Source organism: Mesoplodon mirus (assembly GCF_964341445.2).
Source record: "Mesoplodon mirus genome assembly, chromosome: 4".
In the NCBI taxonomy this organism is placed as follows: domain Eukaryota; kingdom Metazoa; phylum Chordata; class Mammalia; order Artiodactyla; family Ziphiidae; genus Mesoplodon; species Mesoplodon mirus.
The window spans coordinates 55,630,129-55,642,273 of record NC_138979.1 but is presented as its reverse complement, the minus strand read 5'-3'; the positions used below and the strand labels follow the sequence as shown (position 1 = coordinate 55,642,273).

General features: G+C 57.1%; 1 protein-coding gene across 1 annotated transcript in view; it reads left to right on the top strand.

The window, feature by feature from the left end:
• Positions 1 to 10,809, top strand: part of IGDCC3 (immunoglobulin superfamily DCC subclass member 3) — a gene marked incomplete at both ends in the record, with an annotated part of 41,015 nt that extends 30,206 nt beyond the window's left edge. The window contains 12 exons of the mRNA XM_082618737.1: positions 3,426 to 3,570; positions 3,933 to 4,063; positions 4,511 to 4,648; positions 5,952 to 6,110; positions 7,308 to 7,479; positions 7,737 to 7,984; positions 8,186 to 8,350; positions 8,915 to 9,106; positions 9,260 to 9,364; positions 9,816 to 9,954; positions 10,114 to 10,333; positions 10,609 to 10,809. Coding sequence (XP_082474863.1) covers positions 3,426 to 3,570; positions 3,933 to 4,063; positions 4,511 to 4,648; positions 5,952 to 6,110; positions 7,308 to 7,479; positions 7,737 to 7,984; positions 8,186 to 8,350; positions 8,915 to 9,106; positions 9,260 to 9,364; positions 9,816 to 9,954; positions 10,114 to 10,333; positions 10,609 to 10,809 — 2,015 coding nt within the window. The remainder of the gene's footprint in view (positions 1 to 3,425; positions 3,571 to 3,932; positions 4,064 to 4,510; positions 4,649 to 5,951; positions 6,111 to 7,307; positions 7,480 to 7,736; positions 7,985 to 8,185; positions 8,351 to 8,914; positions 9,107 to 9,259; positions 9,365 to 9,815; positions 9,955 to 10,113; positions 10,334 to 10,608) is intronic.
• Positions 10,810 to 12,145: the final 1,336 nt, after the last annotated feature.

Here is a 12,145-nt window from a genome sequence, read left to right as displayed (position 1 = left end):
CCACACAGTGGCCTCCAGGATGACTTGCTCAGAGGTCAGCGTTTTCTGAGGTCCAGTCCTCAGCCCCGCATCCTCATGGTTGCCCAGGGACCCTCTCCCAGAGAGACACGATGAGGGACAGCTGGCTCCATGGCCTGCTTGTACAAGCCAGTGCAAAACAGACATGTAAACCAAACGTGTTCCGCCTCTGAGAGATCGGAGATCTAAGTGGCCCTGAGAAACTTTCTCCCCTGACTTCCTAAAGAAGTCATCAGTGAACTCAGAGTGAGTGGACGAACTCGGAGTGAGCTCAGCTGAGTGTGGACAAAGGCCTATACAGGAAGGCGGCAGGAGTCTGAGGTGGGAGGCCCTGCAGTGTACCTGTTCACCCCTTCATCTGTGGAGGAAAGGACCAGCGCTCCTATTATGGGAGGCAGGGTTCCCAGAGATGGGCCATCATGTATCCTTTAAGCTCTAGGCAACATCCCTTTAGCAATTAACTTGTAGCTAAAGTAATAGAATACAAAGGTTAAAGAAAAAGAAACAGATCCAACATGGAGTCAGGTTTGTTCTTCCCTTTTATACCCTGACACTGCCTGCCCACGGTCTCACTGCAATCCCCCAGGGCACCGAAGGGATATACAGGGCTGACCCAAGGGTTGAGTAGGGGTGGGAAGAAGGGGAGGGAAGAAGGAGCTGCAGATAAAGAGGACCACACCCTCCTATTGCACCACCTCCCCCGGACCACACTGCCTAACCAGCTGGGCTCCAAGGGATGGGACTGAGGAACCTTCTCTGGGGCTCACTGTCGTCCCTGCAACTTGTAACACAGTGCCAACTCGCAGCCAGTGAGAAGAGGCTGGCCCAGCCTGCAGTCTGCCCTGGGGTCACCTGTCCTTGGAGAGTGAAAAATTTGCTGGGGACACCCCAGCAGAGGGCTTGGGGCATGGAACTTCTGATTTGGGGCTAGTAGAGCCACCAACTGGGCCTGGGTCTCAGTTTCCCTTTCATAAAATGAATGTGTTGGCTTTAGATGAGTGGTTTTCAAGCACTTTTAAAAGCAAAGCTACCCTTCAAATGAAATGTTTGGCAGAACTGCAATTAAGTAAAGCTGATAGAGAGGTTTAGCAAGGTGCTGCTCTGATGGAGGGGAGATGTGAAGCCCTGGGTGGGGAGGGGCCCCAGCTGCATCCCAGGGGCCCCTGGGGACCCCTCGGACTCTGTTGTACAGTGTGAAGATGATCAGACTGGCTCGTTAACTACCACCCCTTTCTGCTCGAGCATTCCTCTGCAGCATCACATTCAACCCATGCTTTTTCATTGTTTAGTTTTAGGGGGAGAAAGAAGCTAGAGGCCAAACTTTCTCCATCCAGAGCGCCCTGATGAGAAGCAGCCCTTTCCCTTGCATCTCTCCTCAGGCCAGCTCCTAGCTCTAAGCGTCTCCAGGGAGCCCAGAATGGGGGCTAGAAACACAAAAGGATTCGGGTTCCTTAATGAGGAGGCATCTGTAGTCAGCAGAGCCATTAGTCCCCGCCCCAAGTCCCTGGGGGGCTGCAAGCTCCTCTCCAGCTGGAGTGAGGAGGGGGCAGGCAGCTCCCCAGCTCCTGAAGGGCAGGGCTGGGTGGGTGGGGCATAGACAGCTGACCCAGGAGCCGGGGTGCCCTCTCCCGCTCGCTAGGCCTGCCTCCAGCCCTGCCCTCCTAGAGGTTGAGGCCTGGAAGAGTAGAGGGGCCCTACCAGTGCCTCGGGCCCCTGCCCCAAACCTCTGCACTGACCTGCAAGCCCTTGGCCAAACACAGCCTTTGGCCTGAGACTGGGCAGGCTGACCTCACAGTGCTCCCTGGGGATCATCTCACTGAGCCTGATGGGGACACCAGCTGGGGCACTTGCCCCCATCTCCCGCCCCTAGGGCCCCAAGGTGCCCTTTGTAAGGACTATACCTACACAGGGACATGTGTGATTGATTACCTACACAGAACCAGAATCACACACCAGCCACAGGAGCTGAGGGATACAACCCCCCCCATTCACATCCAGCTTGGACACTCACACCACATACACAGAGGCAGCCATGTCCTCCTGGCGAGCACAGCTCTGCACACACGTGCAAGGAGGCGCTCACACCCATCAGCCATACTCCCAGGAGGCCCTGAAAGAGGAGGAGGCTGGGCTGGGGATTTTTATGCATGTTTATATTTAATGAACCACATGCAAATGAGATGGAGAATGTGCCACAAAAGAGTCAGCCCCCAGAGACTCTGGGAAGAAGGGCACAAAGGCTCGGCCTTTCTGAGCTGCCCTGGAGTCCTGAACAGACCGGTGGATTGAGGGGGCCTGAGACGGGGTGTGCCCACCCGCACCAGGGAGCCAGGAGCAGCAACCAGGACAAACTCCGGTGTCCCTGCTGCTGTGGGGAGAGGGAGGGCTCCTTCTGGGAGGGGACAACTGTCCCAGTTGATGGAGTGTTGGAGGGGAGGGGCTGCCTGCCTGGACAGATGGTGAGCCTCCTTCCCGCACTTGAAGCAAAGTGGATTTTAATGAAATCACAGCCCTGGTGCTGAAGCTGGGAACCCATGTGGGAGGGGCCCCTTCCCCGGGCTTTACAGGTTGGGGAGTAGGGATGGATGGGAGTGAGGGTGGGCAGGAACACTTCACCAGCCTAAAAGGGGGTTGGGGGCGTGCACCACAGCCCCTCCCATGATCAGAGCTCAAGCAGTTAGTTCAGATCCCCAAAAGGTGGGGAGGCGGTCCCTGAATATTTATGACACATTGAAATGTAGATTGGTAGGTCTGACTGTCTTCTGAGAGGCTTGTCACCTTGGATGGTACACCACCTTCTTGGGGTACATTGAGAAGCTGCAGAAGAACTGGAGATAAGGGGGTGATGATGAAGGGCAAAGAAAGCCATTGGGTGCTGGTAACCAGGCTCTAACGACCAGTGTCCCTCCTGGGTGACACTGGACTAATCGCTTCCCCTCTCTGTTTCCTATTCTGTAAAATGTACAGCATAATACTTAGCACTTGCATACCTTACAGGGAGTTTATAAAAATACATCCGAAAGCAGCTGTAAAAGTGGGGAGCAGGCCTTGGGAGCAAGGCTTTTCTCTGACTAGCCTTCGTGGGTCCGCAGCCCAAGATTTCCGTGTTAGAGGTTTATCATCCAAGTATTTGTCCAGTCCTTTCTCAAGGTGTCCCAGCTCGGCCTATACCATCCCTTAGGGGGAGATGTTTCCCACAGGTAGGAGGCAGGCTAAGTGCTGATGTGCCCCCAGCAAGCTGTTGCCCTGCACCTGCCAGCTCAGCTCGGGGGAAGACACCCTGCCCCCTGAGCCGGGTGAGCTCCAGGGCTCCAGGACACAGGCCTGAGGCCCCCCATGCCCTCTCCCGTCCCCTCTGCACCTCAGCAGTGTGCCTTCCCCATGCACATTTCCTTTTCTTTCTCCAGCCATGTCCGACTTCCACGTGCACCCCCAGGCCACCGTGGGTGAGGAGGGCGGTGTGGCCCGCTTCCAGTGCCAAATCCACGGGCTTCCCAAACCCCTGATCACCTGGGAGAAGAACAGAGTCCCCATTGACACAGACAATGAGAGGTGAGCCTCGGGTGGGGAAGGTGGAGGGATGACCAAGAGGCAGGCCAGTCTAGTGTCTGGGCCTTGAAGGAGGCCTGCCTGTGGCCTCCAGGGTGGTGTTTCTGCAACTTTGTTGCGACTGAGTATCTGCGTGGTTTGTGAGCCCAGATTCAACAGTTGAATGCATGCGAAGATCTGTGTGTGATTGTTGTCAAGGCTGGAATCGCAGGTGCATCCACCTGTGAGAGTCCCGTAGTGTGTCTCTGATGACAAAAGTAACACTGGGGTAGTGGCTGGGTCCTGGGCTGTGTCCGTGATGCTGAGTGACCCTGTGGCCAGTGGTGCTGTGCTTGCTTATGGTTGACCGTGCCCTCCCGCCACAGGTACACACTGCTGCCCAAGGGGGTCCTGCAGATCACAGGCCTTCAGGCTGAGGACAGCGGCGTCTTCCACTGTGTAGCCTCAAATGTCGCCAGTGTCCGGGTCAGCCATGGGGCCAGCCTCACTGTGTCAGGTGAGGGTCCTTGGCCCTGTCTCGTTCCTTCTCCCCACCCTCAAATCAGTCCCTCTTCAACTGAGCCCCAGAGCCTGGACAGCCAATTGCATACAGAGCACCTTGTGAGCACAAAGCTCTGTGCTGTTCGGGGTGAGGGTTCAGGAGGCGTCCAAGGCCCCTCCCTGGCTCAGTTCTCCTTGAGGAAGCCCACTCTCTGCTTATGGGTGGTTGGGTGAGGGTGGCTTTCCCACCGCTAGAGGCCCTGCGGGGCCTGACCGGAGAGATGAGTGTGAGCAACGCCCTGGGGCCGCTGGCTTCTCCTCTCTATGCATGGGACCCAGCTTCTGGGCTGGAGCTTGTCTCCCACCCGCCATGTCCTAGGCTGTGTATTGGGGGTGGGTGGGTGTGGTGAGGAGGTGGGAAGGGTCCCAGCTAAAGTGAAGAAGTATGGCATCTTCCTCCCAGGCTCGGGCTCTGGGGCCTACAAGGAGCCTACGATCCTCGTGGGGCCTGAGAACCTCACCCTGACTGTGCACCAGACCGCCGTGCTCGAGTGTGTCGCCACGGGCAACCCGCGCCCCATTGTGTCCTGGAGCCGCCTGGGTGAGCCCCATCCCGCAGCCCCTGCCTCTCCCACCCCTGGGAGGGCCAGTCTCTTCACCCAGCTCCGCGGGGAACTTGGAATCCTGTTTGTTCTCCGTGGGGGTCCGTTCTCTTTGAGGCCTGGGGAGGGGGTGGGTTCCCCTCTCCTTGGCAGGACCAGGGAGGTCCGCCTGCCCACTGCATTCTCCCTCCCTCTGTGCAGATGGCTTAGCTCCCCAGGTTACCTCGTCCAGTCCCCGCAGTCCTGCGCCAGCTCCCCTCCCCCATGCTCCCCTCACTCTGGGCATCTCCATCGGGCCCTCCAGAACCCCTCTGCAGCTCTCAGCACCCCTAGTCTCTTTCCTGTCCGGCTCATCTCTGCCATCTACACCCTGGCCATCCTCCCCAGTGATGCAATCCCAAACCCCTCAAAATCTCAGCCAGTTGTCACATCCTCTCTCTGGGCCCCCCAGTCTCTAACCTGGCCCCCTAAATCCCCAGCCTAAATCCCTAGGCAGCTGAAGGAGAGAAATGAAAGGGTGCAGATGGGCCCACATTGTCTGAGTGGAAAGGTCACTGGGGGAAGGAGAGTCTGGAGGGGATGGGGTGGGGTCGCATTCACAAGGAGACTGTGCCACATTGTAGCAGCTGAGTGATCCGGGAAGGAGGGGGCAGCAGGCAGGATAATGGAGTAGATTTCACCACTTCAGGGACTGAATGGGGAGCTGTCTCCTCGCATTCTGACTGTGCTAATCTGATCCTGGGTCGGGGGAGGGCCCGGGGACTGGGAGAGGCTGGAAAGAGTGGCCTCACCATTAGGAGAAGCCCATAGGCCCTGCAAGGACCATCTGGTGCAACATTTCCCAAAGCGAAATCTGCAAGGGGAAAGAATGGCTTGGTGGTCTAACAAGTTTGGGAAAGAGTAAACCAGATCCCTTTGCTATGGGACTTCTCAGAGCCTTTATATTAATGCGCATTGTGACAGTCAAGGAGTGGAATGGATATCTGACCAAGGAACTTTTTTCAGGAGAGACAAATCAAACTGGGAAATGTCCGTGTAACCCAAACTCCTTACTTTCCTGTTTGAGAAACTGAGGGGAAGGGACTTGAAGGTCACCAGTGAGGCAGTGACAATGTTAGGATCAGGAGCCAGTTCCCTCCTGCTGGGTGAGAGTTTTCTGTGCTGCTCTGGCTGCCTCCACGATGCCATCATGCTCAGAGGAAAGAGTCAAAGACTGGGGCTCCCTGGAAGATTGATGGTGGCCGATTCCAAGTCTGGACATTCCTGCACACCTACCTCCCTGACCCTCCCCTTCCTCTTCAGATGGTCGCCCCATTGGGGTGGAGGGCATCCAGGTGCTGGGCACGGGGAACCTCATCATCTCAGACGTGACCGTCCAGCACTCGGGCGTCTACGTCTGTGCAGCCAACAGGCCCGGCACCCGGGTGAGGAGGACGGCACAGGGCCGGCTGGTGGTGCAAGGTACGGACCTCCCCACCCCACATTCCCTGCCTCATCGACATCCCAGGCCCAAGCCCAGTGCCGTGTACTCACCCACTTTCCTATCCTTGCCCTAACCTTGCCCCTGCCCCCTCTCCAGGGCCCCAGCCCAGGCCAAAGGCAGCAGCTCTCTCTCTCTCCCCCTCCCCCAGGAATGTGTATGTTGGGAATGCAAGGACATTCTTGGTCATCGGCCCCTTCAGGTGCCATCGCCACCCCCCCCCAGTCATTTCCACTTTGTCATCTCAGCTGGTCTCCCCAACCTGTGTCACCCCCATGTGTCCCTCCCTCCACGTGCTGTTCTCATTCACACGTGTGGCACTTCCATGCTCACACCTGCCTGCACACTCTCAGTGTGTTTGTCATTTCACACTCACACCCCAGCTCCTGACACACACACACACACACACACACACACACACAGAGCTGGCCTCCACTCCCATGGTATGTGGGGCCTCTGCAGCTGACCAGGTCATTCTGTCCATCCTCCTGCCCTGGGGCTCAACTGTCTCCGTGAACAGGCTTGGAAGTCCCATTCTCAGGGGTTTTCTGTGGTTGTTCCCTCCCAGAGAGATGGGAGAGAGGGGAATTAGGAACTTAAATGCCCATTTGTTTAGCATTCCATGTGCTGTTAATCTGTCCAAATGAAAGTGATGGAGCATTTCATTTCTCTGGTGTTAATGGAAGTTTGAGGCTTGGGATTGGAGGAGAGTGGAATTGAATGTAGGGGTGAGGGGGGCTGGTACTGAGGGCTCATCCATCTCCCCGTCATTACGGGCCTTCGGCCTTCGAGGTGCAGCCAAACCTATTAGCACATTTATTTATTTAACAATTTCCTGAACAGGGAGCTCAGCTTGATTGCTTTCGGATACAAATGTCAGTCTTTTAAATAGTCATTAAAATGGAGTCCTCTCTTGGGTCTGCCTCTCTAGGGTGGAGGGATGTGAGGGCTGCCACCATCTCCCAGAGGCTAGGCTGGGGGTGGAGGGTGGGCCCCACCTGGAGGATTCTCCCCGGGGCGGGGTGGGTGTGTATGTCCCCTGCCCACTTGTTCCCTGCAGACCTCTGGCCCTACCCTCTTCCCCTTCCTCAGTCCTTCACTCACAGCTGCCCCCTCCCTGTACACCTGACCCCTCGTGACCCTTATACTTCTCTGTGCCCCCCCCGCCCCAACCCCAGCCCCAGCAGAGTTTGTCCAGCACCCCCAGTCCATCTCCAGGCCGGCTGGGACCACAGCCATGTTCACCTGCCAAGCCCAGGGTGAGCCGCCCCCTCATGTGACGTGGTTGAAGAATGGACAGGTGCTGGGGCCAGGAGGCCACGTCAGGCTCAAGAATAACAACAGGCACGTGTGTGGTGGGTGTGCCGGAGTGAGGCCCGGACGGTAGGAGGCTGTGCACCTCCTACCAGGGAAGAACACTAAACTGGGGGTCTGGAGACTTGGGTTTGAGTCCCAGGTCTGCCCCTAACTTGCTGAGAGACCTCAGACAAGCCTATTGTCTTCTGGAGGGGCTCAATTTCTCCATCTTTCAAATGGGGAGATTTGGCCAACCTCCAAGGGATACTCCGGAAGGAGGAGGGGATCTGAGGCTCTCCCTCCCCCTGCAGCACCCTGACTATTTCTGGAATCGGCCCTGAAGATGAGGCCATCTACCAGTGTATGGCCGAGAACAGCGCTGGCTCTTCTCAGGCCAGTGCCAGGCTGACTGTGCTGTGGGCCGAGGGCCTGCCCGGGCCCCCCGTCAACGTGCAGGCGGTCTCTGTGTCGTCCACTGAGGTCCGCGTGTCCTGGGCCGAGCCCCTGGTCAACACCAAGGAGATCATCGGCTATGTCCTGCACATCAGGAAGGCTGCTGGTGGGTGGGCCCCGGAGGGCAAGGCTGCCTCTGCATCCCCTTCCTCTTACTCACTGTTTCTCATCCCCCGCGATCCCACACGTGCTGACCCAACACCTTCCCTCTTTCTCCTGGCTGCACCCTGGCTGCCCTCATTTCACCAGTGTGGGTGGGATTCCCTCATGCCCCTTTAATGCCCTGCCCTACCCTTGGCCTCCCCAGACCCACCAGAGCTGGAGTATCAGGAAGCAGTCAGCAAGAGCACCTTTCAGCACCTGGTGAGCGACCTGGAGCCCTCCACTGCCTACAGCTTCTATATCAAAGCTTACACACCCCGGGGGGCCAGCTCAGCCTCTGCCCCCACCCTGGCCAGCACTCTAGGTGAAGGTGAGGTGTGGGTGTGGAGCACAAAACCACAGACACTCAGGGTATTAGGGCAGAACCCCTGTGCACCGTTGTTCAGGTTGTGCACTGCACAGAGTGCTTCACCCTGAGGCTGAGTCAGGGCTGGGTCTACTTGGAGGAAGGGGTGTCCTTTCCTTTTTTCTTTTTTTTAAAAACCTGGCAACACTTTATTTCTTTTTGGTTGCACTGCGTCTTCATTGCTGTGCACGGGCTTCAGTAGTTGTGGCACACAGGCTCAGTAGTTGTGGTACACGGGCTTAGTTGCTCCACAGCATGTAGGATCTTCCTGGACCAGGGATCGAACCCGTGTCCCCTGCATTGGCAGGCGGATTCTTAGCCACTGGACCACCAGGGAAGTCCCAGGGGTGTCGTTTTCTAATTCACATAAAGGTGCTATTTGAGCAAGCAGAGGCCCTGGGTTAGAGGTCAGAGAGCGGTCAGGCTCTTGGGTTGGGGAGGGGCCGTGTCTGGGTCATTGGTAGCAGGTGGAAGTGTAGAGCTTCAACCACCAAGTCCTCACATCTCGGCCTCCTTCTCCACCCACAGCCCCCGCCCCACCCCCACTGTCGGTTCGAGTCCTGGGCAGCTCCACCCTGCAGCTGCTGTGGGAGCCCTGGCCCCGGCTGGCCCAGCACGAGGGCGGCTTCAAGCTGTTTTACCGCCCAGCAAGCAAGGCCTCCTTCACCGGCCCCATCCTGCTGCCTGGAACTGTCTCCTCTTACAACCTCAGCCAGCTCGGTGAGGCGGACACGGCTGGGGCTTGGAGAGCTGGGCAGGGGTGTGGTGCCTGGTGCCAGGAGGTGGTTCACAGAGGTCTCCTCCAGTTCACCCCGGGGACAGCCGCCTGGTGGGGCCAGGGGCGGTCCCTCAGCATCCTGGCCTTCCCCCCAGACCCCACTGCAGTGTACGAGGTGAAGCTGCTCGCTTACAACCAGCATGGGGATGGCAATGCCACAGTCCGCTTCGTGTCTTTGAGGGGAGCATCTGAGAGGACAGGTGAGGGCTGGGGATGGGGTCTGACTAAAGACTGGCCCTCAGGAAGAGAGGCTGAGGAAGGAGGGGAGCAGGCATCCAGGGAAAGTAAGAGGGTATAACAGTACATGCAGCCCTGGAGAACATAGGCTTAGACCTGAGTTTGATGTTTGGCTATATGACCTTGGGCAAGTTACTTAACCTCTCTGAGCCCCAGTTTTCTCCTTCGTAAAACAGGGATAGTAATACTCGCTTTATAGAACTGTATGGAGGATGAAATGGTCCATGTAAAGTGTTATTCCTAGTATTTGGCACAAAGTCAGTGCTCAGTAACTGGTAAAAAGAACCTAAAGGTTGGGCTGGGGTCCCATTGACAGGGTCAAATCGTATGTCGAGCAGCCGAGGGAGAAGTAACCCTCAAGGGCTGGGTGTCTGGGAGCCACAGCCCCCAACCTGCCGCTGCTTCCACCCCCAGCCCTGAGCCCACCATGTGACTGCCGGAAGGAGGAGCCCACCAACCAGACGTCTACCACAGGCATCGTCATTGGCATCCACATCGGGGTCACCTGCATCATCTTCTGTGTCCTCTTCCTCTTATTCGGCCAAAGGGGCAGGTGGGTCCTGGGCCAGGGAGAGGGGGCTGGGCCAGCATGGGGTGGGCAGGCCTGGAGCAGGAAAACCACAGGGGAGGCAGGGTTTGGGGCCCCTTGTCTCCATCCTTTTGTTCTTGCTCCTCCCACATCCCTCCCCCTAACTCTTGGCTCACCCCCTAGGGTCCTCTTGTGTAAGGATGTAGAAAACCAGCTCTCCCCTCCTCAGGGCCCCCGGAGCCAGAGGGACCCTGGCGTCCTGGCACTGAATGGGGCGGGACGGGGAGAGCGGGGCCAGCTGGGCCGAGACGGGAAACATGTGGACATGAAGGAACTGGAGCAGCTATTCCCCCGAGCGGGGGCCGTGGGGCAGCCCGACCCCATACCTAACCCCAGACCCATGGTGAGTGCCCCCCCTCCCCCGAGCCAACCCCCTCCTTCAGGCTCCACCCTCCTCACCTTGGTCACAGGCCTTGGTCACCGGCCTCCACCAAGCTGCAGGGCTTCTCCAGGCACAAGACTGGCGGCTGGTGCTTCTCTCTGTGCCCCCGGGTCAGGCAGGGAAGCCTGGAGAATGAACCCCCGAGTGGGATTGGCTCCAGAGCCTGACCCTCTGGCTGGGGGCTCATGGGCCTGTGGCCCTCCTGCTGATGCCTGTGTGACTGACTCTTTCCCCAGCAGGACCCCGAGGCCCCTGCCCTGTGTGAGGAGACCCAGTTCTCCATGCTGCCGCTTCAGGGGTTCGGGCTTCTGGAGGAGATGACGTCGGAGGCCAAGGCCCCCTGTGTAGGCCCCCTCGCTGCCCTGCCACCCCAGGACACAGGCCCCGGCCTCCTGAGTGAAGGACCAGCCACCCTGCCAGCTCGCTCGAGACAGTAGCCAGCGTCCGGGAGGCTCTGGAGGGAGCGACCCCCCATTCTCAGGTCAAAGGCAAGATTTCTTCTGTCATGTGGGATTCGGATGGGGGCTTCCCAACATTTCTGTCCTGACTGCTCCTCTGATTGTCAAGGCTTAGAGTAGCCTTGGCAGGGGACCCCCTGCAAGGACCCAGAGGGGTTCCTGCAGGAGCCCCTCCCTTGGGCCAAGGCCCCCCATCCTCTGCCTGGTACCCACATGACTTGGAACTGAAGTAACCTTTTTCTTTAAAAAAAGAACAAACTTTAAAATTAAAAAAAAAAAAAAAAAAAGAGAGAGAGAAAGAGAAGAGAGAGAAAGGTGAATTAGACTCCAAACATGTACCCCTGCTGTGGCTGGGCCCCTGACACTGTCACCCTCCACGACTTGTTTTCTCAGGATGGATTTTTGCTGTTTTGGCTCTCAGCACCTACCTCAGCCGGAATGAATGTCCTCAGGGGAGCGGGGCCGTGGCCTCAGCCCCCCGCCCCACAGAGCCCCGAATGTACTCCTACCTCGAGCCCCTTTAGGGGCACCCCCTCTCCCTCCCCACATTGTTGTCCAGAGTTTAGAAAAAAAAAAAAGAAAAAAAAAAAGCACTTCCCCATTTCCAGGTGTGAAAGAAAATGTCTACCTCGAGGCTCGCTGGCTCCCGGGCCTGTGCTGTATCATTGGACCCTCCCTCCTGGCTCCTCACCAAGGGTGGGCTTCTCGGGGCCTGCAGAAAGAAAGATGGAATTGGTCAAAGAAAATGTGAAAAAAAAAAAAAAAGCCAAAAATAAGAGGAGAATTTGTTCCTGGGAACAAAAACTAGCCACTTCCCAGCACGCTGCCAGCGCTCCGTCTTGTCTGCCTGTCCACTCCCATTTTGACCCTCTCCACCAACTCATCCTTGACTGGGACCCCCAGGACCCTCTCTGCACGTGGGCCTTGGGAGGGTGGGCTGTCACCCCACAGCCTGCCTCCTGTCCTGCCCACAGAGCCGCTGGAGCAGACTGGCCTCCGGAATGTACTGTGTGTGTGTACAAGGGGGGGGGTCCCCAGCCCACTGTCCCATGGGACACTGCCAGCTGGACCCAGCCCCTGGACAGTGGAACAACCAATGTCAGCAGATGTGGCCGGAAGCTATTTTTCTATAAGGTGTGTTTAAGGATTTATGTTCTTGTGACTTCTTGTTTCTCTTTTCTGTTGTGTTGTTCTTTGAAAGACTTAAAGGTGAAGAAAAAAAAAAAAAAACCAAGGAAACAAATACCTATTTTTGGTTACACTCAGAAACATTTTTTTAAATAGCAGAAAGAAAACTTTTTTTTAAAGGAAAAAA